This window comes from Mycteria americana, chromosome 5 (genome assembly GCF_035582795.1).
Source record: "Mycteria americana isolate JAX WOST 10 ecotype Jacksonville Zoo and Gardens chromosome 5, USCA_MyAme_1.0, whole genome shotgun sequence".
Taxonomy (NCBI): domain Eukaryota; kingdom Metazoa; phylum Chordata; class Aves; order Ciconiiformes; family Ciconiidae; genus Mycteria; species Mycteria americana.
This window is the reverse complement of record NC_134369.1, coordinates 18,046,926-18,072,634: the sequence shown is the minus strand read 5'-3', so window position 1 is coordinate 18,072,634 and position 25,709 is coordinate 18,046,926. Positions and strand designations below refer to the sequence as shown.

At 38.9% G+C, this 25,709-nt stretch overlaps 1 protein-coding gene across 4 annotated transcripts in view; it reads left to right on the top strand.

Moving 5' to 3' along the window:
* KCNQ1 (potassium voltage-gated channel subfamily Q member 1) overlaps positions 1–25,709 on the top strand; it is a 371,056-nt gene that overhangs the window by 25,985 nt on the left and 319,362 nt on the right. For all 4 annotated transcript variants that reach the window (XM_075502322.1, XM_075502321.1, XM_075502319.1 and 1 more), the window contains exon 2: positions 24,902–24,992. In XM_075502322.1, coding sequence (XP_075358437.1) covers positions 24,902–24,992 — 91 coding nt within the window. The remainder of the gene's footprint in view (positions 1–24,901; positions 24,993–25,709) is intronic.

Sequence of the window (25,709 nt, the reverse complement as noted above, 5' to 3'; positions counted from 1 at the left end):
TTTTTTTTTTTTTTCCCCTTTGCCTCCTGTAAGTATGGTGTGCCCTTAGCTATTTGCCAGTTGCATCTGCAAACCTAAGAGTCTGCTACAGCTGCCAGTATTCAGTGGGGTAATCCATGGTTGCTGTCTCTTTCAGTTTGTGACTATGGTGTATCTGTGTGTACTTGAGCCCATTCTTCTTGCGCCTGTGTGTGTGCAGTGTCTTTGCAGCTGATTAATTGTGTAAAACAGGAATCAGAACTGATGAGGTCGGTTAAGTATTTGGTTATCTGTTTCGCCTAGAATCAAAAGTGCAATGAAGTTAGTTTACTTTGAGAGACTGAATAAACAACAGCATGTGAAAAAGCCCAAACTAAATGCATTATTTTTGATTGCCTGAAAGTTCTATTAATTCCCCAGATATACTGGATTTTGTCTCCAGAGATACCAAACAATGAACATTTCCATGCTTGCTTGTTCCCTTTGCAGCAGTGACAGAGCAGGAGAAAAAGGAGAAAAAAGTGAGATTAGAAGACTAGAAAATGGGCGTGGGAGAAAAGAAAATTATCATTAACCCTTTCCCCCTAAAGTCATGACAGAGACAGGATTTAGATGCCACAGCTTTTAGGAAAATGCCCTGAATCTCTTGGGTAGGATTTGGTCACAGCGTATGGTGGGGCACCTCAAAACATGAAAGAGGCAGTCCCTGGAAGCCTACCATTTAAGACCTTTTGGTAAATTCTGCTGCTAAAGGAGTGTGTGTTTGAACAATTGTGATCCGATAGTATACCAGGCTGATCTTCTCTGGAAGAATAACTGGTAGTTAGGAAATTCTTGATGCAATTTTTTTTAACCCCTGCATGCTACCTGACAAGTCTGTCCTGTTTACCCTCAGGGCACTTTTCTAGGCTGCTGGTTAAAGCACATTATATTGACTCTATTTTCTTTGGTCTGAAGTGAGGTTTAATTTTTAAGCATACTATTTCTTTTTTTTTTTTTTTTTTTACACTCTTAAACATCAGTGTAGCAGGTATTGTGATGGGTTGCCATCAACAAATGATGCCTTTCTTAAGAACAATATCAAGCCATTTCTGACAAAATTAATGCATATTTTTTTTCTCTTCTGGTCCCTATGAGGACTGACATACTGTTTCACACAGAAAGAACAGGGGAGTGACAATTATCACTTCCTGCTGTATTTGTGTTGGGCTTGTGGACAAAGGTAAAAGCACCAGTGGCTTTATTCTTATACTAAATCTAATGGACTAATTCATGCAAGGATTTCTCTGCTGGTGGAAACAAAAGCCACTTTTCCAACTCCCAAAACCTGTGGGAAAAGATTGTTAGGATTTTGTGAGACTCTACTAGCATCATCACTCTTGCACGATGAATCCTCAGTGTCTTTCATGCTAAAAATGTTACAAGTTGCAAAATGCCAGCAGGCTTACTCCAGGCAGATAGTCTTCCTGATTGTGTGCTGGCTGATAAGTTATTCATAGTATTCCTCCAAACCTCTGATTTGAAGGGAGTAGCTGTTGCAACTTTCTCCCTGATTTTTGGCTTCATGGAGTCTGTTGTACACCTTAGCCCCCCAGAGATATGAAACAACAGGATTTCATCCTTTTGGAAATAAGCAGACTAAGTGGGACTGGTTGGAGAAGGATGAGGAAAGGGTTGTCTGTCTTAGTGTGGAAAATTTTTACCTCTCACTTAAATCTTTCTCTGAACTGTATCAAACCAGAGAAGGATGTTTGAGTCTATTCTGGGTCAAAGCCCAGGAAACTTGTGAATCTTTTTTGCTTGGATTTCTTTAGAAAGTATGCTGTGAACTTTATATCCTGAAGAGTCAATTTCCAGATGGTTTCAGGCAGATGAATCTTGTGATGCAAGGGATTTCCTTTTTCCTGATTGCTCCATTGTTGGCTTCTTGCCCTTGTGTCTGTGGCTCGGTGGATATAGCTTTTGAGGGTGAACTTCCAGTAGAGTTGAATGAGAGTGCTTACAGTTTGTGGCAATCTTAGCTACAGCAGGACACTGAAAATAGTGGTGTAGGCTGTGACTTTTTCAGCTCTAGCTATTGCATAGAGAAAAGTCTGCTATATTCTTTTTTGGCTATTTTGAAGATGGGTGCAACGTCTACCTTTCTCCAGTTGTCAAGGGACTCTTTACCTGACCTCCATTACCCTCCAAGCGGCAAATCACAGTGACACAGTCCATCTCTCTTGGCACCCTCGGACGCAACCTGTCTGGTCCCATGGTCTTGTGTAGGATGAGTTCTCTCAAGTCATCACTAACTTGATCCTGATTTCTTCCTGGTAGTTTATCTCCTCCTTGAACCTTGCATCTAAGCAGAGAGGTCAGGGAGACCTGGCTGGTGGAGACTGAGGCAAAGAGGCCATTGAGCGCCTTAGCCTTATCTGTCTCTACTGCCACTAAATCACTCACTCCATTCAGCAATAAGCCTGTATTTCCCTTGTTTAGTCTTCTATTACTAATGTAGAATTAGAAGCTCTTCTGGTTGCCCTTGACGTTGCATCCAAGTGTCAACTCCAGCCAAGCTTTGGGAGCCTACGGCACCTAGTATTCACAAGCTGTCTCCCGTCCAAGCAGTAACTGAGCCTGATGCTGTCTAGTTTCCAAGAGGGGCGATATCAAGTGTGTTCAGGGTGATGTGACGATAGACCACAAGAAATAGAAATTTAAGAACATTCTGTGATTTCAGAGAGTAAGATAATCCCTCAGTTTCTAAAAGAAATACAATATAAAATGTAAGCGTGTGTCTGCATATGGGTATGCTGTGGTTTCCCTTTCAGGCTCTCTGCAGTTCCAGCAACCAGCTGTCTTTCACCTTCTAAGACTGGAGGCATGTAGCTGTGGAAAGATAAATTTTGACTTGGGACACAGATCCATAAATGCTGGTTCATGGGACTGAGATAAGTTGACTTTAACACAATTTGAACTATAATTTTAGAGGTATTTAGAGTAATTCCTATAAAGCTTAATCTTTGATGGAATAAATGCTATGGCTAAAGTCTTTAATCCTGCTTTCCTTCTATCCTTAAACACACAACAAATGTCTTAAACTTCAACAACTGTCTTAAACTTCATTCTGAGTGAAGACAAGACAGTGGCTAATTATTCTGTATTGGTACTGCCTGATGTTGTAACAACTTAGAATGCTGTATTATTGTACACTGAAATGGTTGCAAGTCAGCCACTCTCTCTTTCTCTCTGTATGATGTGCACAAATACAGGTAAATCTGTATTTGTATTACTTTGGCTTTGGATTAGAGATGGCTTTATTGCTGACTTGGGTAAAATGCCTGAAGTGAAGTCACTGCTTTAGCTTCTCTCCTTCTTTGTTCCCCTTCTCCCAAAATAAAATCAGAAAACCTAAATCTTCCTGTCATTTACTTGAAGTAAAACACCTTTCATATTTCACACCTGCCCTTGATTTCTTGTGTACCTAATACAGCTTTGAAGATCTTGTCACTCCGTATGTCTTTGACGGGCTTGACCACTGCTCAAATGCTTGTTTCCTCATTGCATGGTTCCACAACAGTGGATAGTGTTACAGTGTTAACAAGGCCAGAAAGAAATACTGGAAGATTTGTGCATCATAACATTTCAAAGGTCACGCAGGTTTAAAAAAAGCAAATGAAAACCCCAACAGATGTTGACTGCCTTATAATGAATTAATTTCTATCTATCCCAATAGAGAATGCTCATGCGAGGACTTGTCTTGCTGCAGAGACTGAGTGATGCAAAGGGATCTGTGTCTGTGCCTACTGCAGTGGTGTGACTCTTGATGTCTTTTTTGCTTACACAAATCCTGAATCAAACCATGGGCTTGCATAGCATATGTGCAAAATTAATACACCCTTGGCATTTGGGAGGTTAATGGAATGGAAAAGGCTTCTTCAGAGAATGGTGTGTTTCAGCCCTTTGTTAGCTAAATCTCAAAATATTTAGTAAGCAAAAATCACCTGGCTACAGTGCTGCACAGTCATCTTTCCAAATATTGACAGGAAACACTGATTCTTCCCTACTGCTCAAGCTTTTAACATGGGGTTTTATCTTCAATACAGATTCTTAAGTCCTTGCATACGTCTATACCTTGAACATTTTCTAGTATGAGATGCAAGGAGAGATATGGCATTCTGTGTCCCTTTTGGCACATAAAACTCATCTAAGTTAATATCCTCTTGTATTTGAGTTACTGCTTTGTTTCATCTTTGACAAATGCAGCCTTGCTCTGCTTGTAAACATACATGATGCTGCTATAAAACACTTCTTCCCCCCCCTTTTTTTTTTTAAATCAGATGATTTTGCCCTTTCGCTGTTCTGTTAGCATTACCAGTGGTCTCTCTCTTTCAATTTGTCTCAGATATAAGCTACATGACTTTGTTTTTTAAGGCCTTCAGCTTATCCACTCTGTAGCATTTCCTCAATGTCAGAAGGCCAGCTTAGGGACTCTTACCAACTTTTGCTTTCTGCTTTCATTCCTTTGAGTGAAATTATCAAGCAAATACTTTCTCCCCATGCTTACAAGCGACTCTTTGTAAGCCTCCCCCAAAAGATGCAAATTTGTTACTATTTAAACACCTACATAGCTTGTCAAGTTACTTCCTAGCTGTCATGACAAAGTAGTTGGGAAACTACTTTGGATGGGAAGGGAATGTGGGATGGGAAACCACATCCTATAATCAGTGGTACATTGTGGGGAGTGTCAGTGGTGTGTGTTGTAGGAAAGGAAAATACAGAGATGGGAGTTAAAAATGAAGGTGGGAACCTTTGGTGTGGCCAAAGCAGTTTCCGTCCTTATGTTCCCACATCCTCCATACCCCCAGCCCCCAGGCAGGATGCCTCCCCTTTGCTGAGGGGGAATGCAGGGATTGCCCTCCCCGTATGGAGCCCTTCCCTAGAAGACAAGGAGGAGCGGGTACCGGGGATGCGTAAGGACTGGGTCAGGGTCTTTCTTGAGGGTAGTCCCAGTCCTTCAGGCTTTCCCCCTTGACATTACTGAGCAGCAGAGTGCTCAGCATTGGGCACCAGGGTAGATGGCCAGCAAGCTAGTGGGTGTGCTGGACTTGGGATGCAGCTGCCTTTGTCCCTGCTGAGCTGGCAAGAAACATCTCCTGCAGTGTCTGTGCCCAGGCTTGGTGGTGCCTGCACTGGAATTGGTGAAAGCTAACTTAAATGTAAGCCACACTGGGAAAAGACAGGAGGCTGTTCTCCCCCTGCCTGCTGGTTTCTTTGGTGCTAAGAGCTGGCCCAACCAGCATGTGGAAATCTAACTGTGTGAAACTCACTGTTATCTAGGTCCTTGGGGATCTATCTTCAGCTCTGCATTAGACTTGCTATATGACCTTGTACAAGCCGCTTGATCTCTCTGCTGTTCGTTTTTCTTTGCTAGCAAATGAAGACAATAATTGCTACATAGGTCACTGCAGTAGAAGTTTACATACACAAAAAAAATCCTTTTTCTCCCCCCTGCCCCCGCCCTTAACCTGACCAAAGAATGTGCTCTGTGCCTGCAAACTTGCAATATATAGTATGGAGTATGTTTTGAGTAAAGGTGAGTCCATAAGAACAAGAGAACTCCCCGAGATCAGGAAATATATTGGGGTAGAAGTTATGCAGAACTTTAATTTCTTGGTTTGACATATTTTTGAAGTATCAGACTTCAATGCATGACTAGATGATAGCTGGCAAATAAAAAGCTGGTGGAATTTTAGGAAAAAGTAGAGTAAGAGAACTCGATACTACTGAATTTCTTTAAAATATGAAGTAGGGAAGGCCATGGAGTGGGAGGTCTCTTACTGTAAATTAATTCACCTAGAACTAAGACCTATCTTGTCACAGTGTATATTGCAAAGCATGGAAAAGATGGCCATCCTTAATTTATGTTAATTGCTTTGGTAGCTCTGAGGTTCTCAATAATCATTAGTGTGTGTATGTTTACTACAGATAGAGAGGTGAGCTGTAAATGGCTCTTTAGGAATAGGTTTTTCCACTTTTAATGAACTACAGGCTGATTGTTAATGGTGAAAACAAAGTTATCTTCCAAGCCTTGTCATGGTGCAGCAATAATACAACAAGTGGTGGTAGCTATAATGTAAAAATACAAGGCTGAGTAAACATTGAACAACAACAACAAAAAAATCCCCCCCCCCCCCCCCCCAGCTTTCCAAGACTTCTAAAAGCTTTTTCTTGTTTCCCCTGTGACAGACTTGTCTGCCTAAAGGATATATAGATGATAACCAAACAAAACGCTAGCATCTGCTGCTCTTTGTCCCATTGTCAGATTGAAAAAAAAATTGAAAAATTGGAAAATTCTTTCTTTTAATCTTTTTATTTTCTTAGGCATCAAGTTCATTAATCAGCACAGCTGAGTTGGGGCCAAGCATGCCTTCCTGAACACAGAGGAAGGCCAGTTTGGTTTTCAGCTGTGATTAATGAAACAAATTTTCTGAAGGAATAGATTTAAGGAAGACATTTTCATGAGAGAGCTGAAAGTCCCATATCAGAATGCAGTATAATTTTTAACCAGAATGCATTGCTTTTTAGCATGTGCCTTTAAGATGTTCTTGCAGGAGAAACCATTCCTAAGTTTCTTAAAAGGGCTTTGACGCAGCTAACCTTGGAAGTGTGTGAGTAATGACATATAATGAAACATGTACAGTACCCTCTTTCTGACCCATTATTACTGGAAAATGTCTGCCTAAAATACTTTCTATGGTGATTTGAAGTTTTTTAATCACAATGGAAGAAGCTTTTGAAAAGCTGTGCAGCACTGTGACCATGTGATTTTTGTCACATTGAAATGATATTTAATAGCTTATGAAGGGCAGGATCAGGATATCCATTGAAAAACATTTCCATATAAAAGCATTTGTCTCAAGAGAAAACTTACTGTAGATAATTCTCGTTTCTCTCTGAAATTTAATAATTCCGTTTTTATGGAAAAAGGGGAGTGGAAAAAGCTTTTTTCTTACAGTTAATGGCTTGTCTTTTATTGCCGAAGCCAGAAAGAAGGAAGGATAAAAAATAGAAACAATGTGCATAGAAAATTTAAGTTTAAAAAATAAATGCCCATTTAAGTGATCACAACTTGTGACCAGCTTTAGTTTTGTGTATTAATTTATGTTCTTAAATAAATACATAAATAAAATAAAGCTTTCACTCATTTTAGTAAAACAAGGGTGCCTTCTCAAATGCATCAGTACCAGCAGATTAAACTGGAGCTGGGACTTCAGCTTGCCTTTGCAGCATGTACAGAAAACTACTGGAAATGGCAGTCGTTGTCCATGAGCTGTTCTGAGAAAACTTGCTGCTGCTTTGGGGCCATCTGCTGGAGTCTCCCCTCAGGAACCTCGTTTCTCTCACACCTGTGTTACTCCAGACAGACTTTATTTGTTTCTTCACTGAACCTTTTTTGCCCCGACTCTTACGAATGCTCGACTTCTAATGCTTTCCATCCCCAAACTGTTCCTGTGCTCCTATCCCTTAATCGTGATAGGGAACAACAACAATTTATCTGACAATTTACCTTTATATAAAGGAGTCAGTCTCAAAAAGAAAATCTTTTGCACAGGTGATTTTTATCAGTTAAAAAGGAGCCTGTTTCTGGAAGTTGTCTTTACTGTGGGAGTGATAATATTACTTTAACTTATGCTTAAGTGGCTGAGGTGAATGAGAAATGTGTCTCTATGCCAACTTGAGCAGGGCACAAAAACTTAATGGATTACTTTTAAAAGTTCAGGGATTGTTGTTTCAGATAAAGAAGCTTCTCACTGTTCAGAATAATTGTGGTTTTTTGTTGAAGTCTATTGCTGAGGGAGTTCATGACTTCACTGCTCAAACAAAAATATTTTGTTTGCTGATGTGCTACACTTATTTCTTTATCTGCAATGCTAGGTTTCTCTGAGCTCAAGTCAAGGTCTGGGGCCAGAATTGTACTGAAAAGAATATATTTTTTTTATAAAAGACTGTTCTTCCATAAATCTGTGTCAGAGATGGATGGTGTGAAATTGCCCCCTCCTTCCCAATTAAGAATTCACATCAACAGACTTTGTTAGGATATCTCACAGTAGCATAATTTTCTTTTGGTATTTGTTGAGGGAAACTGTATGTAAAAGGAAATCTGAAAATGTGAAGTTCATAAATTAGTTGTCCTTAGGTTCTTTTTTTTTTTTTGAGACCAGTTGTAATAAGTATCTTTTCTAAAAGTGATTATTTTACGGGCAAGACACCTTGGGCACAGAAACTTGGTATTTATTTACTTATATTTTTAACAGTTGTGGCTCTTTGAGCAGATAGTCAAAATCTGTGTCACCATCTACTGTATTTATCTAAGAAATATTGAGAAAAATATAAACAATAGCTAAGAAATGTAAAAGCCAGAGGCTTGCACTGGTATCCAGTGGCATTCAGTGTTCCTTCATGCGGTAGTCACATGCAGACTGCGTAGAGTAGGAATCTGCCCAGACAATTGCTTGGAGAAGAAAAAAAGGAGTACACAGACTAAGAAAGCTCCCTTCCACTTTTTTTTTTTTTTTTTAATTAAGCATATCCTGTCGGCTGGTCAAGAAATTAATTCTGCTCCATCAGATTATGAAACAAATGTTATGTGCTATGCACATTAGAGATACTTTGTTATTTTCCCAAATCTGCTGCCAAAGACTTTCCAAGTAGAACAATGCTTTTGTTTGTACTGACGAAGGTGAAACTGCATAGAAAAGTATTCTCCAATGGCACAGGTGCCATTTCAATAATGTCCGTAATCAAACCATGTCCTTCAGGCTTATGCTGTACTGCTTGCTGACTTTTCTTCTAATGCTGTTTGGCATTACTGGTGTTCCTCAGCCTTCTGCAGCTTTTGAAGTGCTTTGCGGCTTTAAAACCAATATTAATTATTGCAGGTTGACATTGATAAACAGTAAGAGTAACCCCTCTGTCTCCAATTGGTCCTGTGGACTTCAAGGAAACGAAGCATGGTACTATTTAAGCTTTTTTTTTTTTTTTTTTTTTTTTTAAAGGAAGTCTTCATGGTCTGGCCTGAAATTCTGAACTCTACAGGACTTTCTTAGCCTGTTCTGAAAAAAATCCATTAAAAATGAAGTTGCGCTTTAATCTGGGCAAGCCTGTTGCTAAAATCATTTGGAAATAAAAAGTAAATACTTCATTAAAGCTGCAGTTTGAAAAGGAAGGTCAGCTATTTTTGTCCTTTGTAATTTTCTTTTCTTTGTCTTGTGACTTACAAGGCGACTAGTATGTCCTGAATATTCTAATTTTTACCTCTTTTTGGTTATTGTAAAATTTATCTATTAGCATGGAATAAGGATCCTGAATCTTCTACTTGACTAACTTTGTAGTTTACTAAATTCACTAGAGATTGAGTGGTCAGAAGTGATTAGGATCTGTACTGGAACTACGTGTTCAAAGGGATCAGTGCTTTGAAAATCTATTCAAAAGAATCATGGCTGAGCTCCTGGATGATGAACATACATGGAAATCTGATCCTTACATGGAAGAATTTTGTGGATTACTTGATGCATGTGAAGTGTAATGGTTTAATTATGATGCACTTCTGGAATTGCCTTCAAAATATTAGACTGCTTTTAATAGCTTACATTATAACCATACAAATCTTTGTTAAAAAGCAAAGCAAAAAGTTCAGTGTTCTTGATGGGTGATTCTATGGTACCATGTTTGTCTCTTCAGCTTTCATCTCTGCTTTTTTTCCCCTCAGTGCATTGCAGGATATAGTTCTAAATAATAAATTCCCATGATTGAAAACTAAACAGGTAGAATTAATAGATACCATGAAGTGAATGGCTACGAGAGAGTATCTTATTGAATATTGAGACTGGCAGCCAGTTAAGCACATGTACGGATATGCATCTGCTGTGGTGTCACATAGGTGGGTGAACTTGACCCTGCAGTTTTCTTAGGGTTTTGGATGCTGCTGCAATGTTGTTAATACTTGTTTAAAATATCTAGTAGTTTAGGGCCAAGAATAGTATCTTAAAACATAATTTTGCCATGAGATCATATGTTACTCAAATGGATGTTCTTAATATGTTGGCAGATCATATCAATACATTTTGCTGACACTTTCTAAACACACACTTGAATTGGCAGCTTAATCTCAAGGGCACTGAACTTTGACAGAAAATCATCATTTTATATTTCCTGATAGTTTAGCCATGAAACAGTGACTTCCCAGAGAGAGCTCTTCAAGGTCTGCCTCTCATAAAGGCTTGTGCCCCTGTGCTTAGCTTTGTGTTACGAATTTATGTTTATGATTATTATTCATTGCAGAGGACCACATATAAAACTGTACATAGAAATATTGGTGCTTTAAAAAGAAATATGCAGGAATTGAAATAATATGCACTATGGTTTAATGCCCTAGTACTTTTGGTACTTATAAAGCTTAAATGAGGTGGAATTCTTCTGAGTCCTAAATTTGGGTAACTTAATATTTTTGACATCTTAATGTTGCAGATGCACTGCATGCTTTCCTCCATGCAACTGAAACAAGTTCATATTCAAACTTTTACATATAATGTCAGGCCTTACAATGTTAACAATTAACTGGAATTTCATTTATTATTCAAGTCAATTAATATGCCAAAGAATTCAAATATTTTTTTGCTTTTTTCTGACTTGTATCAATCTGCTTTCAGAAATGTATTCCATGCTGTTAGCAAGCACTTGCTATGTGTAGTTTGAAAGCCTTAGTAAGAGCTGTAATAGAAATCGTTTCATGTGCGTATTAACATTGGAATAGTAGACTATGCAGTGTGCCTTCTCCCATGCACTGCACCCTTGCTTCCTTATGCTCTCTTGTGATGATATATCAGAATTATGAAAAATATTGGAAGATCTTAATAATCCTAAACTAAATTTCATAGCTAAGCTCCCCTGCTGTTTCCAATGAAGATATACTTTTGAGCTGGAACCTGCCCTGAGTGAAGCCCAAATTCAGCAAGCATTTAATTAAGTGCTCAATGTCTGATTGAATTCAGATGAGACTAACTACATGTTAAAGGATAGTGTCAAATCATAGCCTTAAGATGATGCAGCTTACGAACAATTCTTTTTAAGTTCAGGGAGACAGAATAGCATGACAAAGTTCAGAGGGAGTTTCCATCCAAGGCTATTTTTGCTCTGTTCTTTTGATTGCTTTGCAGCTGGTATGATGGATAGCCCAAGCAGCTGGTCTACACGAGTTCACTGACCTTTTCCACTACTGTGGAGGTTGCAAGACTAGCAGCAAAAGTTGGGAATCTTAGGAAAATACATAAAAGCTATCCATTGGAATTCTGAATCTGAGGTCTCATTTACAAGTGAAAAGTAACATTTATACATATAGCAAAATATTTGCCAGCTCCCTGTGGAGATAAATTGGTATTGTATGCCTGACTTTAAAGGGACTGTGCTAGCTTTCCACTCCTAAGTCTGTGGCCCATCTTCAGATGTGCCACAAAATGTTACCATCTCTCAGGTCTTTTTTTAGTTAATGAATTTTGATAAATCCTTGCTCCTTAAGTTACTTGACTGAGAATTGGAGATTTCACTACAAAATAAATAGGGTTTCTTTCTTCTGCAGTATCACAAGATGGCTCCCAGAGAGGTTTAGATGCTTCATGGTTTTTAGAGTGGAAGCATGATGTTTGGGCAGCTGAAGTTGGCAATGGCATTAGGTATACACATGCTGATGTATTTTTCTTGTATAATGTTACAGTAAGTATGCTTTTAATTGGTGCTGGTTGGGGAAAACAGTCTAAATGAATATACTAATATTTATAATATAAAATATGCATTTTATAACCAAACTTTCTGATCATTATAGTGGGCAAGTCTTTTGAAAGTCCAACTACAGAAAAAGAAATATAAAGCACGTCTGGCAGCTTCAGTGGTGAGGCCATTACTGTGAGCACAGAAGGGTTGTGTGTCCAGTTAATAGTTGATTTTTTTTTTTGTTATGTTATATTATGTAGAGCCACTGTATTCCTGAATAGAAGGCCTTCCTGTAAGGTTCAGTGTATTAAGCATCTCACACTTTTGATTACTTTATCTTAACCTCTCTTACAAGGAAGTTCTTTGGTAGTTGAGTGTACAAGTTTGAAGTCCCATTTTGAAACGTAAGTATTTTGGACACTAAATCACCTTGTAATGTCACTTGGATGCAGGCCTCAACTGATGAAAAGAAAATTGTTCAAGAAAATTATAATGTTACTTTGTTTTCTTTGGGGCAGAGGATTTTTTTTCTCTTTCTTAATTTTATTGCTTTCCTTGAGTATCCTATTAGAATTTCATCCATTTTTTTCTGTTCAGTATGGCTGGAAAAGACAGATAAACTCAGAGTCATTCAATGCTTGAGAGTTTGCCTAATTTTCTTCCACCTTTATCAGTTCGTTTTAAAAGATGCTACTTTTCTCTGTGAATCTGGGTTCACTCACGTACTCAGCTTGCTATGGTCACAACACCACAGCCACTGCCATAGGTTGGCAAACAGATGATTGCTGTTGGAGGAATGCTACTGATACAGTGGAGTGTTGAGTTTCTTATGATTTTCCACTGAACTTTAGATTTTCTCATATGCTGACACTGTCAACCTGCTCTTGAATTACAAATGATTACTGATGGCAGTTAACAAAAACAGTTGACCCAGGTCATGCCATTTTTCACTTTCAGGAAAATACTTTGTTCTTTGATACAGCCAAACTTGTGTTGCTTCAGTTTCAGCTATGAGGGATTGTATTATCACTGATTCCTGTATTATCACTCATAAAGTGTATGGTATTAACAAATATGCCAGTGACTGTGGGAATGTTGTGTAGATTAGCAAGATGTGTTTCTGAAAGGGTAAAATCAATTTATAGCTCAAAGTCTTGAATGGTTTTAATGGAAGTTCAAACGATACAGCAGAATTTTTAGCCTGGTGATAGACAATTGGAATTTGCACAAACAGCTAACTTGACTGCTGGAATGATGAATATAATTATCCTCATCATTTTCAGCCTGGAAAACTGTCTATTGTGTGATGAGGGCACAAAGCTAAAGCTCTTTAAGCATAGCAATGATTGCATTTTGGAAATTTAATCTTTTTAGGCTTTTTTGAGGAAAAGGAGCATTGAGCATTTCTGTATTTCATGGCACAAATTTATAGAGATTTTTGTATTTACAGAAAGATTCTGTTGCTGTAAATGTAAAAGCTGCCTGTCACTTTCTAGACTCTTTTCATTCTTTTCCTCTGGGGCACTTGAAATTTCCATCATGCTTGAAGCAAACTAAGAAAGTCAAGTTGCCATAGCTTCCAAGCGTTACGTCTTTCCTTCAGCAAACACTTTCTCCTCTCTGGAAATGGAAATATGTCTATCTGCTGAATTCTTTTGCTTTCACCTTAGGAATATTAACCTGTCATGTAGTTTTTCTTCTTTGTTTCTAAGCTGTGATGCATTAAGGGTGCCATGTTTCTCACCCCAGCACCCCTAGAAACGTGCAGCAGAGAAATGAATGTGGAAAAGCTTAAAATAAGGCAGCAATACTGATTTCTGTGAAAGCATCTGTCAACTGTACCTTTAGATAATTAAAGCAGAGGATCATAATGGAAACGGTGGTGAGAGTACTTATTCCAGCCTCAGGTCGTTCTCACGGTCTTCATCTGACTTGCCAGCACTGATGAAAGTGCTTTTCAGATACAGTTGTTTCAGGAGAAGGGAGCACGAGAAGGCATTTGGGGGATCAGGTGAGGGGGTAGGTCAGAGTTGCTCAGGTCTGGTATCACTTTTGTGATATTGGGAATAAATCAAATTAAGCATCTATCCAGCTCAGTAGCTCAAGGTATGATTACTTCTTCCCCATTTGTATATTTAGTTATTTGTGGCTTTTTAGTCCCTGTCACTGTTTCACTCTATTCACAACTAAAGGTAAAGGATGCTGTAAAAAATGTCAATATTGTTTTCCTGTCGTGGAGGATTTTTAGTGAGCTAGCAATGTGGGTGTTTCTTTATAGAACATATAGAAGTGTAAGTCCTGATTTGTGCTGCAATAAAATTAGTATACAAGTTTACGTGTGCTAGTAAATCAGTTGTACAACATTGTGGGGTAGTGCCTCTCTCCTTAGATGTGGAGTCAATGTTTCCTTTCTTCTGCCTTGTTTTACTTCTTTGGGGAAGTATAGCATTCTTACGTGGCTATGTGCAATATCCAGAAGCTGGTTACTAAGCAAGCAATTCTGTGAGCTGAGAAGCTGACCAAGTCTAGTTTTTCTGCAGTATTATAAGATACATATGCTTTAAGAGGCATAATACAATGTCCTTTGATTTTTTTAATTGGGGAGGGGAAGTGATTTGTAGCAGTACTGCTGTGATGAAAGTAAATGGCAGGGGGAGGGAGGAAGAGGGGTAATACATACAGCTCTTGAAAATGCTCTGTGAGATGAAGCTATCAAAATAGTGCCCGGCCAGCCCAAACAAGAGAAGCCATTAAGAGTAAATATTGTTGCTTTTTTAAAGAAATAGTGTGTATTTAAGGAAAGTAATTTCAAGTCTATTTTAAAAAAAAATACAGTATTTTATTTAGAAAGACTTAATTTAGGTTTGATAACAGCAAAGCAGAGCAATAGTCTAGGCTTGGCAATTTTTCAGAAGCTGGGTTTTACAAAGTGAAAAATACTAAAAGCTCTCTGAGGCTTAATATTTGGATACTAAATTATTTTAAACTCTGCTGCCTTGAATCTGCTGTTACAAGAAAAGTGGAATAGTGATATAGTGAGCCCTCAAACTGACTGTATAAAACTCCACCTAGAAAACAAGTTTTACTGGTATTGTGGCACTCAGTTTCTAGAACATACCTCTCTCCTATCTTTTTTCCCCCTCTCATTAAAATGAAAACTTATCCAGAATTGGCTGATAAAAAGGAAAGTCCTCTATTGCAGTAAGAACAAATCGCTTGCTTTCAGCGGTCGTGTGCAACTGATGTATTGTCCTAAGTCCCTGTTTGCAACTCTTGTTCGTTTTTGCCTAAATCTGCCTATTGTGTAAAATAAGGCAGATGTCCACCCCCACCCTGACTGCAGCACAGCAGTAAGGGTGATTTAGTCTCAAATCCTTTGAGGGCCCTTTGAGGGATGCTACCTGTTCTCTTGCTGGTGCTGCCACCACCAAGTGACCTGGCCTGGGCAGCTGAAAAGCCATGGCTCAGCACTGCTTATGCTTGCATTTATACTTAAACCAAGTATAAGCTGAATTTGGCATTGCTGCTCACCTTGAGATGGGCAGTGTGTTAGAGCTGCAGGCAGTGAGTGTGCAGCGGTGGATGTCTTTTGGAACATGCTACTGGATGATGTGTTTTGCTTTGAATGATGGGGTGCTACAGGACTTCAGCAAACCTGAATGTGGAATTGAGAGGATGAGGACAGCACGCAGGACTGTACTGGTTTCCTAATGGTATTGTAGAGTGTCAAAAAGTGAGGATGAGATACTCCAAGCAAAACAAGCTGTGAAAATTACATTGTCTCTCCTGCTTTGTAGTATTTCATCAAACCACAAGAATAAGAGAAAATCTTTCATTGTTTTATAGTACATTCACTGTACTTTTCTGGTCTTCAAGTAAGAGCACTAATGACATATTTTTCTCTTGCTAAGCCTGAGGTGTGTGTGAAAAGAACTGCAAAAATTCTTTTGATTTGTGGTATTGGGTGACATCCTTTCCCCATTGTGCATGTGCACTTAGTCCTTCCATGGCTGTCATGTTGCTACATTGGGGTTTCAAGTTAACGATCAGGCACATCGGAAGCTCTTTATGGACCACCTGAGGATCCCTCATGAATCTTCTGCAGTCCAGTGGTTCACATCTCTTAGGTCATGCACTTGTTTTAAATGTAGCGTATACTTTTTCCAGTTTCTTATACAGTACCTATCATCTTTTTCCTGTTCAACCATGCCTATTCTCAAAGGAACCAATACCTTGTTGCAGGATGCAATAACATTCCTTTTTGTGAGTAGTTAACCTTTCCTCCTGAAGCATCTTGACGTCTGGTTTGCATTCCTACTGCAATCATACCCTTTGCCAAGACCTTAAAGGCCTTTCCTGCAATAATTCTGGTGCTGTATCCTAAATGACTTGATTCATTGTGTGCTTTGTGCTTTGGTACACTGCCCATAATTTAAATTATTTTTACAGACTCTAATCTCCCAGAAGAGCCACATAAGTGTGATAGAAGTCTTGCTTATTTAGCTGTATAGCTAACCTGTTTTCCTTAGTATCAGACTAGCTTGTATTGTATATGATCTTTCTTGTACAATAGAACTGCTTTCTCACATGGGAGCTAGAAGACAGTATTTCTTTGACAAGGAGTCAAGGAGCTGGTTAAAAATTATGCCATTGTTTCCTTCAGGAAGCACCAACTGTACTTTGCGTTACAGTTGGAACAAATACATATTAACAGGAAGCTCCATCTGATAGACCTGAGCTAACACAAACAGAGCATTCGCACTTTGTCTGTTGAAGGTTTTTTGATGGCAAGTGACAACTGAGAATAGTGGTCTGTCTAGTAGCTTGACCTGTGTAGGACATAACAGAGAAGAAGTGTGCGTTGTACAGGAAACTGTTGTAGCCAGTTCCTGGAGGGAATCACGCTTCTCTGCATGAATGCAAGTATACTTCCCCTTCTGCTGGGCATCCTCATGCTGCAGGGAGGCTGGAAGATGGGAAGGGGCTGTACCCCTCCTTCCTTCCCCTGCCTCAAAAACAAAACAGAGAAAGATAAGACAAATCCTGAGAGGAAAACCATGCAAAGAGCTTGCGTGGCCAGAGATTTAAACCCCCATCTTTCTTTTTTTGTTATCAGGACTAAGGTTGCTGGTCTCTTCTAATTCCTTGCTACAGTGACTTTTTTATTTTTTTTCATACTTTGCCCTATTTAATGGATTTAGACCCAAATTAAAATTTGTATATTTTAGGAAGTTAAACGATTCTCTCTTAAGCAAGTTAGCCGAACTGGTTAGGCAGCACAGCTAATGCAGATATTATGCAATTTTCATTCAAAGATTAGAGAGTTCACAGCCATACTCTGGAAGAAAAATACAGTGTTTATAAAAATTTCAAAGTTGGCCAAATGTATGGGCAAAGATGAATTGAATTACAGGGTTCCTTCATTCTAATCATGTACCTTCACCAGACCATTCTCTTAAAAACAAACACACTTTTTTAATGGAGGAAGTGATGGAGGACCTCTGACGTCTACCAGTTGCATAACTGAATGCTCATTTAGTCTTCTATTAGTAGACTGGCACTGTGCTCCTGTGGTTTATAGTCATGACAGAATTAGTGTCTTTCCTGTGTTCAGTTCAGACTTGCTAAAAGAGTTCAGTGTTAGACCTACATATACCAGATATTTATGTGTGTGAATTTCATTAAGGAAGAAAGTTTTCTCTGCATGGTGAAATCCTGTTTCTTTTTTAAAAAACAACCCTATCTGAATTTCTCACTTTTAAAAGCACCAGTTGGTGTTTCTACTTGACACTATACCTTGATGGTGATCCCATAAAATAAATCACTATCCTGTATTAGCTTCCTGGCGATGCTGTTTATGATCTAGGGTCCTTTCCTGTCTCTTATTGTCAGCTGTCCTCCATTTGACAAGTTCTACCTATTCCCGTTGTAACTGCTGCCTTTTATTAGAATTTTTTTCCTCAAGCAATCCCAAAATGCCTTGAATGAAAGAACAAGAAAGACCTGGTGCCTAGCTGCAGTAAGGAATTACTTGATATGGATTAGTATAAATGTTTATCTAGTTGTACTGTGGAAATGACTGCAATACTGTGTGAGGTGGTTAGGGATTTATGTTGACTTGTAGTAAAATAAACCTGTTCAGGTTTTTCATCAGGATTTTCTTGATGAAAATTAAGTAAGGAATGACTTCTCTGGCCTGGAATGGGATAGAATATATGACAAAAATGAGAGAGTCATCCCCTGTTTTCAGTGTGCGTCTTACCTTGATGTTGTCTACCTAAATTCTCATTGCAATAACTCTTTGTTGCCTGGAAAGCTGTGTGAAAATGTCCTTTTATGATACCATTGACCTTTGTGTTCATAGTCTGAAAAGTGTCAGTATGTGTAAGCCATGGAGATGAAAGATGAAATAATGATGCTGTCATATGTTTTAATGAACTAACATGAACTGTATATGCAGCAGCATTATAGTTTGCAAATTATGATGATCAAGATAAGAATCTGCCCATATTTAATCTGCACACTCGTGTCATTCATTCTCAATGTCATCCTTCCAGTTCTTCTTCTAAAGCTGTATGTTTAGAGGTGGTTAATCTTTGTATTACTTTTGTTTACCTATGAAACCTATCACAGTTAAAATCTAAATGGCAAAAAAGTTATTTACTCTGTAAAAAACAACCAACCAACCAATACCTCACAAAACAAAAAACCAAACCCACCCACTGAGTTATAGGGTTGGTGAGGAAGTTGCACAGTTGGTGATTGATCATGCACGTGACTGAACAAAGCTGTACATTCAAAGAAAGACAATCCAGTTGCCCAGTAAGGTGCAGACAGAGGTTCAGGAAGGAGGCTTAGGTAGAATGTTAGCAAAGACGTGGAAGGACCCAAAAGACTTTTTTTTTATTTACAAAATTTTTCTTTTTTAGTTATAGTTATTTTCTCCATATAGTTATTTTCTCCAGTAGACAGAGAGGATGAATTACAAGTGGCCATTGATATCATGCCAAAAAAAGAGCACAGATCCAGCATTTATAAGCTAAAATAGTATTTTCTGTATGCAAAGGCACTGATAGTTGGATACCTTCAAGACTGATTGCTGTAATGAATAAAAGTTGTTCGAAAGTAAAGAGCAGACTTAAGCCAGCTCTTACGTGATGTTGAACAAGGAAAAACTGGCTGTCTTCCTGGAGGGTTAGAACTCAAGTTGGGTTTATATAAATTGAGCTGAACTTTGCATCTCCCTTCTCATCTATTAAATGTTTCAGCTTAATTTCGTGCTTAATGCCAACCTTTTCCAGGTTCATGGAAAGACTCCCACTGAGAGTATGTAAGAAACACTGCAAGAAGGAATCATATCTACCTACATTTTAATACTGGTTTTGCTGATGATGGCTGCGTGTGCATGAGACTATATTAATCTGGTGAGTAAGTACTTCCAGCTTGTCTCATGCACCTTTTTTTTTTAAATGTTCCTGGTCATATCACTGGACGTATTTTATAAACCTTTATCAGTTCTCCTACCTGTGACATTTACTAAATGAGCATTGTTATCTCTCAGTAAGTGGTTAATTGTTCCTTTGATCATTCCACACATTGTTTCAAGCCACAAAAAATTTGCACACTAATGTTCTAAAATCATAATTAAATACAGAAAAAAAGCAGCAGCTCAGGGCTGGAGGCTGCAAAGTACTGATAGCTACCTGTAATGTGTCAAGTTTCTGCAGCTGCCACTGAGGTCAGTGAAAAAGCCCTAAGTCTGGATCTGTTCTGAAAGTTGAAATATATCCTAGAATAGTCAGAAACTATTAAATCCACCTTTAGCTCTTATTATATTCCCTATATATTCCTTATGTATTGCTAAATATAGCGCATATACTAGCTGGTCAAGTTTACTCATCAGCTGTATTATTCTTTCCTGGAAATGTTCTGACTTCTCAAACCTGTTTGAGACAAAAAAGTGTCTAAATTGTCTGGCTGACTTCATAGAATAAGTCTAATTTTATTATTTATTATATGATTGCTCACATACACATATCTGTGCACACACGGTCTCATGTAACTCTATATACACCTGTGTCTATGTATATGGTTTTCTCTTTAATGGGTAGTATAGCATAGACACGCATCTCAAGTCTATATACAGGCTTGGATGTATGCAAGCTCAAAGTGTTACTGGAGGGCTGCATGCTGACATTGTTTCATGTGCACCGAGATAGCTCCACTTCTGGGTATGACTCCACCAGGTACGCAGTGCCTGTAAAAACTAAGTTGAAAAGACAACCACAGAAACTGGCTTCCAGTAAAACAGTGCTGACTGTCTGAGAGGAAACAGATCACCTTGTAATAGTCTACTGAAAACAGAGTCCATGAAAGAAAATATCTGCTGCTTTGTAAGTGTTAGTGTCCACACTGCTTTAATAGTGGTTTCATGGTTTCACATCCAGAAGTACAGAGATCATCAGACAGTTGCAAAATTCTTGGTGCTAAAAGAAATGTAGCACTGTTAGGTATGAGTTAACCACAAAGCTAAGTATTTTTGAGTGCATCTACTGATGCAGTATCTGCGATTTATCTATATCCAGGCAGATACTACTTTGTGACCTGGGACAGGCGATAAGAAAGGCTTCACACACTATCGCCTCATCTCTAACGCTTGCTTGGCCCCACAATCTAAGAGTTAGATCAGAGCTGGTTAAATGACTCATCTGTCTTGGATCCTTAAGTCCCTGAGTGATATTATATGGGCGCTAAGTTATTTTTAATTTTTTACTGAGAGACAGAGAAGGAAGGCTGGCGAAGTAACATGCTTTTCAACTTGTTATGTTACAGTAAAGCAGCTTGACTACAACCCAGTGAAGAGTAAATGACTGTTCTGTGAAGTCTAGTAAGCATTTTGGGATTAGCATGTACACTGGATAGCCCACATTCAGTTTGCCTAATTTAAATGTCCATGTTTAGAGCCTTCACCCGCTCAACAGTTGAAATAACTAAACGTTTTGCACGGTAACTTGTTTCACATGGGAGATAAATTGATCCCTGAAGGTGTTCAGTGTCTTTCCACCGACAACAGAGCTTTGTCGTGCAAGTGAGGCTTAGTTTGTCTGAAACAAAGCTCTCTTAACTTAGCTATGTGGAATTATGTGGTTGATTAGGGTAGGGCTGATACATCTATCTACTAGTAATTTGTCTAATGCTTCTTATTGTAAGGTTGGTTTCAGTTGCCCGTTAGCTTGTCTGATTGGTTGGATGAACAGCTTACATGCTTAACATCTGTATCAAGGTGTCGTGGTTTAGCCCCGGCCGGCAGCCAAGCACCACGCAGCCGCTCGCTCACTCCCCCCCCGATGGGATGGGGGAGAGAATCGAAAGAGCAAAAGTAAGAAAACTCGTGGGTTGAGATAATAACAGTTTAATAATTGGAACAAAATAATAGTAATAATAATAATGAATTATAATGAGAGGGGAAAAAAAACCAATGAGAGAGAGAGAGAGGAACAAAACCCAAGGGAGGGAAAAAAGAGGAAAAAGAAAAAAAAAAATATATATATATAAAAAAATTACAACCGCTCACCACCCGCCGACCGACACCCAGCCAGTCCCCGAGCAATGATCGCTACCCCCCGGCCAACTCCCCCCAGTTTATATACTGGGCATGACATCATATGGTATGGAATAGCCCTTTGGTCAGTTTGGATCAACTATCCTGGCTGTGCCCCCTCCCATTTCTTGGGCACCTGGCAGAGCATGGGGAGCTGAAGGGGAAAGAATCCTTGACCAATGTAAACACCGCTTAGCGACAGCCAAAACATCAGCGTGTTATCAATATTATTCTTATACTAAAATCCAAAGCACAGCACTATACCGGCTACTAGAAAGAAAACTAACTCTATCCCAGCCGAAACCAGGACACAAGGTGAGTACTTTTTTGGGAGGATGTAGTAATAGTGATCACAGTAAAGTGATATTTAAGAGTGATAAGGTTATTTTGGGCATGTGAAAGTTGTAACGTTTGCTTTAAAAAAATACACCAATTTGGGGGCTTTGAAATTTTATCTTCTGTTGTCAGGGTTGTACCTTTGATTTTCCCTGTGAAAATTCACACAAGTTCTGTTACATTCTAAATACTTGGAGAAAAAAAATCACAGCATTCACATGAGTAGTGGAAGCTTTATGAGGCTTGACAGTTAAATTTCCCCAGGATGATTTTCACATAGAGCAAATTCAAGTTTGAGGCAGAGTCTGTCCTTGCAACTGTTGTTCGTGACTATTTAACTACTGTGGACTTGTCTGCTGTCGACAAGTGAAAGTAGGCAGTAACTGAGAATCTGTGCTCCACTTCTGGCTGAAGAGAGGGCAGGTAGCTATCAAAACCAGAAAAAAAAGTGGTAAACTTTTCCTGTTTTCCACTTTCCTGGTGCCTCACAACCTTCTTATGCTTCAGAAGTGGAGGAAGCCGCTAGTACTGAAACAAAAACAGGGTAAGAACAGAGTATTGGAAGGAAACGACTAGCAGGCTGATGTCAGAGGTGGACCATGTATTTTTTTTTTATCTCTTAATTTTGCACCTTCTGTTCCTTATGTGCAATTGATCTAGTCTCAGAAGCAAAATAGTGATGCCAGTGTGACAGGGTTAGTAGCTTACCTGTGGTGCTCCAGTGGCATGGCTGTACTAGTGGGGCTTGGGGACATCTTCTCTCTAATGCTGAAGAAACAGATAAGAAGCAGCAATATCTGACCAAACATCATTGTTTCTCTTGGGATAATGTGTATTTGTGGGTATGAAGGTGTCTCGTGCTTCAGCCTGGAAAAGCACAGCAATAAATTTCAAAAGTTTTTCTAGGGGTGAAAAAAAAAATAAAATTAGTAAGACTGAAATGGATCCATGTGCATGAAAGCCCATAAAAGTGGGTAGTACAGTGACCGGCACTTGATGTCAGCCTTCAATTTCTCTTCAATTTTCTCTCACAAGCAAGGAGATTTGGCAAATGATTTACCCGAAGTTTATCTTCCTGTCACTTAGGTGCACAAACTTTCACCTTTAATCCTTATTAGGTTCATCTTTAGTTGTGTTTGTTTAGGGAAAGTATGGAAATGGGATGGGTCTTTGCTTTGGTGCCCTCTTGTGGTTTCATGTATTGGCAGAGTTAGACTTTTTAGAAGTCTACTACTATTAAGGGATATAATAAATATTAATTGTTACTGCTCAAGGTGTATTCAGACAGATTACATCATCCCATGCAACTCGTTGTTTGCTTTGAGCTGGTACTTCTATGTAGGTTGGACTTTTTATCCAGAGACCCTTGCTACCTCTGTGTAACTGAACCAGTTTATGTTCATGTTGTCACGTGTATCAGTCTTAAGCAATTGTGGGAATATTGCAGATAGAAGGGCTGGACACTTGGGGAACATTTATGTTATGTTTCAAATGACTGGCTCATCTTTGTGTTCCCCTGCCTTGTCTGCACACCTTACTTTGGCCGTTCTTAAATAGAAGTTAGAGATACAAGGTAAAACGTAATGATTTTAGAGATAAATCAGAAAGACCCACATATTTATACTTTGCCTAGGTAAAAGTATATTCTCATATGTGAGTTTGTGTCGATATGTGATAATATCTATCCTATTAACTTCAATTCATCATCACTTACTAATTTGATTTTTGTTCCTAATTACCTACAAACTTCCTCGCCATGGTTTTGTAATGTGTTTACAATATCTATGTCTAGAACTGCATTGGACTTACATGCGCTGTATTTGGAAGCAATCATTGGGCTGTCTAGCTTATAACGTCAACCCTGATACATTTTTGTTTTCTTGAGTGCTTGGCCTTTCAAAAGATTCACCCAATGAAGTTCTCACTTACGTGAAAAAAGATAAAGGCTCTGGGTGACTTCAGCTGAGCCACGCCAATTTGCAGCCACTGATGTCCTGTTTTAATATTTCTTCTCTTGAGTTCAATTTTGTTCATTATGTCAATTCTTTTTTGTTGTTGTTTTTCTGAGGAAAAAAATCTGGTTAACCATTTTAGAGATCTGTAATGGGGGGGATGATTTAGTTACTGGATTTCGCAGCAAGTTTCTGTCAAGTGCAAGGGATTGGTATTGCTTGTCTCAACAGAATTGTGAAAAATATCCCTAACAACTAGCTCTGTGTTTAATAAGTGAATGTTTTAAGTATTCTTCATTGCTCACGTCATGTTTTAAAAAGAAACACACAGTTGTTTGGGAACTGGAAGCTGCCTATGCCCAGTGTGTAGTGGATAGCATCCTGTTTGGGTTTTAAATGTTTTGCTTCCCAAATGCATTATGTTCCTTTAAGGCAAGCAGCAGTCCTGCGGGGTGGTGGGCACAACTGAAGCTGCTCAGGGAAGGGGTTTGAAGGCAGCAGCTGCAGGGCTGGGCAGCCTTGCTCCCTAGCTTGGGGAAGAGGCTTTCTGGGGGCTACAGGCAGCTGGGCTGAGTTTGCTGCAACTCTCTGACTATCCCAAGTCTTACCTTGGGAACCAGGACCGCCTTCCTAAAGACTCACTTGGGCAGGGGGGACTGGGGAACAAACCCTTATATTCCCACTCTCTCTCTGATAGTTGCTTTGAAATTTTGTTTTATTTAAAACTGGAATCAGTCCTAGGTTGTGTTTCAGATGCCAAATGTCAGATTTTATTTTTCTGGGGTCTTTTGGGAATTGTTTATAAAAGACTGTGGGCAGAGCCTGTTAAGCTTTGGCTTAGTCGAGATTTCTCCTTGCAGTTTATTAAAATTTGGAACAGCAAAAAAGCGAATATTTGAAACGTGGGGCGGGGGGGGGGGGGTGTTGTGTGGTGGTGATTCATTTGTAGTAGCCCTTACAATGGGAAAGAACAAGGAATGCTGTTTTCCTGAGGAGCTAGGGAACAGCAGGTCTTAGAGGTAGGCTAAAGCTAATGTTATTGTGCGGTTTCATTTGATAATGTCCAACCCAAAAACTCAGTGTCTGAAGAGAAATAAACTATCCAACACGAAGCAGGATCACTCACAAGTTACCAGCTGTGTTTTTAAGATAATCCAATACCAAAGACATTTCTGTGTGTACAGATAATTTGTAATGACATAATTATCTGTTCTCCCTCTAGGTTCTTACTAGACTACATTACATTATTTTTATTTTGTTTTTAATTTTTTTTTATTTACAGCTTCCTTATTGTGCTGATATGCCTTATCTTCAGCGTGCTTTCTACAATTGAACAGTATGCAGCTCTTGCTACCGGGACGTTATTTTGGATGGTATGTATCTGGATGTTAATGTGATTGATGCATGTTTGTTCTTAAAGTGCGAATTCTGGTCTCCTGAGCTAATACCATATCAAGCAGAATGTTCCTTATGGTTTAATTGACAAGAGGCTTTTCTGCTTTTCCCTAATGGTTGTGTAAAGCCACAGAAGCACCAAAAGTCATGGTAGCACAAAAACAAAGTCTTATCCTATATGGCCTATACTGAGGGCATCTATGTTGTGTCCAACACACACAGCTGTTCTAATGAAGCTTGAATCCCTCATACTGGTCACGTTACTCCATTTTTCAGCCATACTGAAGACCAGACACCTGACCTTAAGGGGGGAAAAAAAGTAAGTGGAAGTCTTCTTTTAGTTGACGTCAGATCCAGCTTTCTTTCACGAGTGGAAAACTCATGTATTTTCATTGACTTTAGAGTTAAGACAACTTGTTCTGCCTGTCTTACACACTTTCCCTTCAGTAGAGAAGACATAGTTACCTTTTGTTTATAGAATCATAGAATCATTTAGGTTGGAAAAGACCTTTAAGATTATCAAGTTCAACCATTAACCTAGCACTACCAAGACCACCACTACACCATGCCACTAAGCGCCACATCTACACATCTTTTAAATAGCTCCAGGGATGGTGACTCAACCACTTCCTTGCGCAGCCTGTTCCAATGCTTGACCACTCTTTCAGTGAATAAATTTTTCCTAAAATCCAATC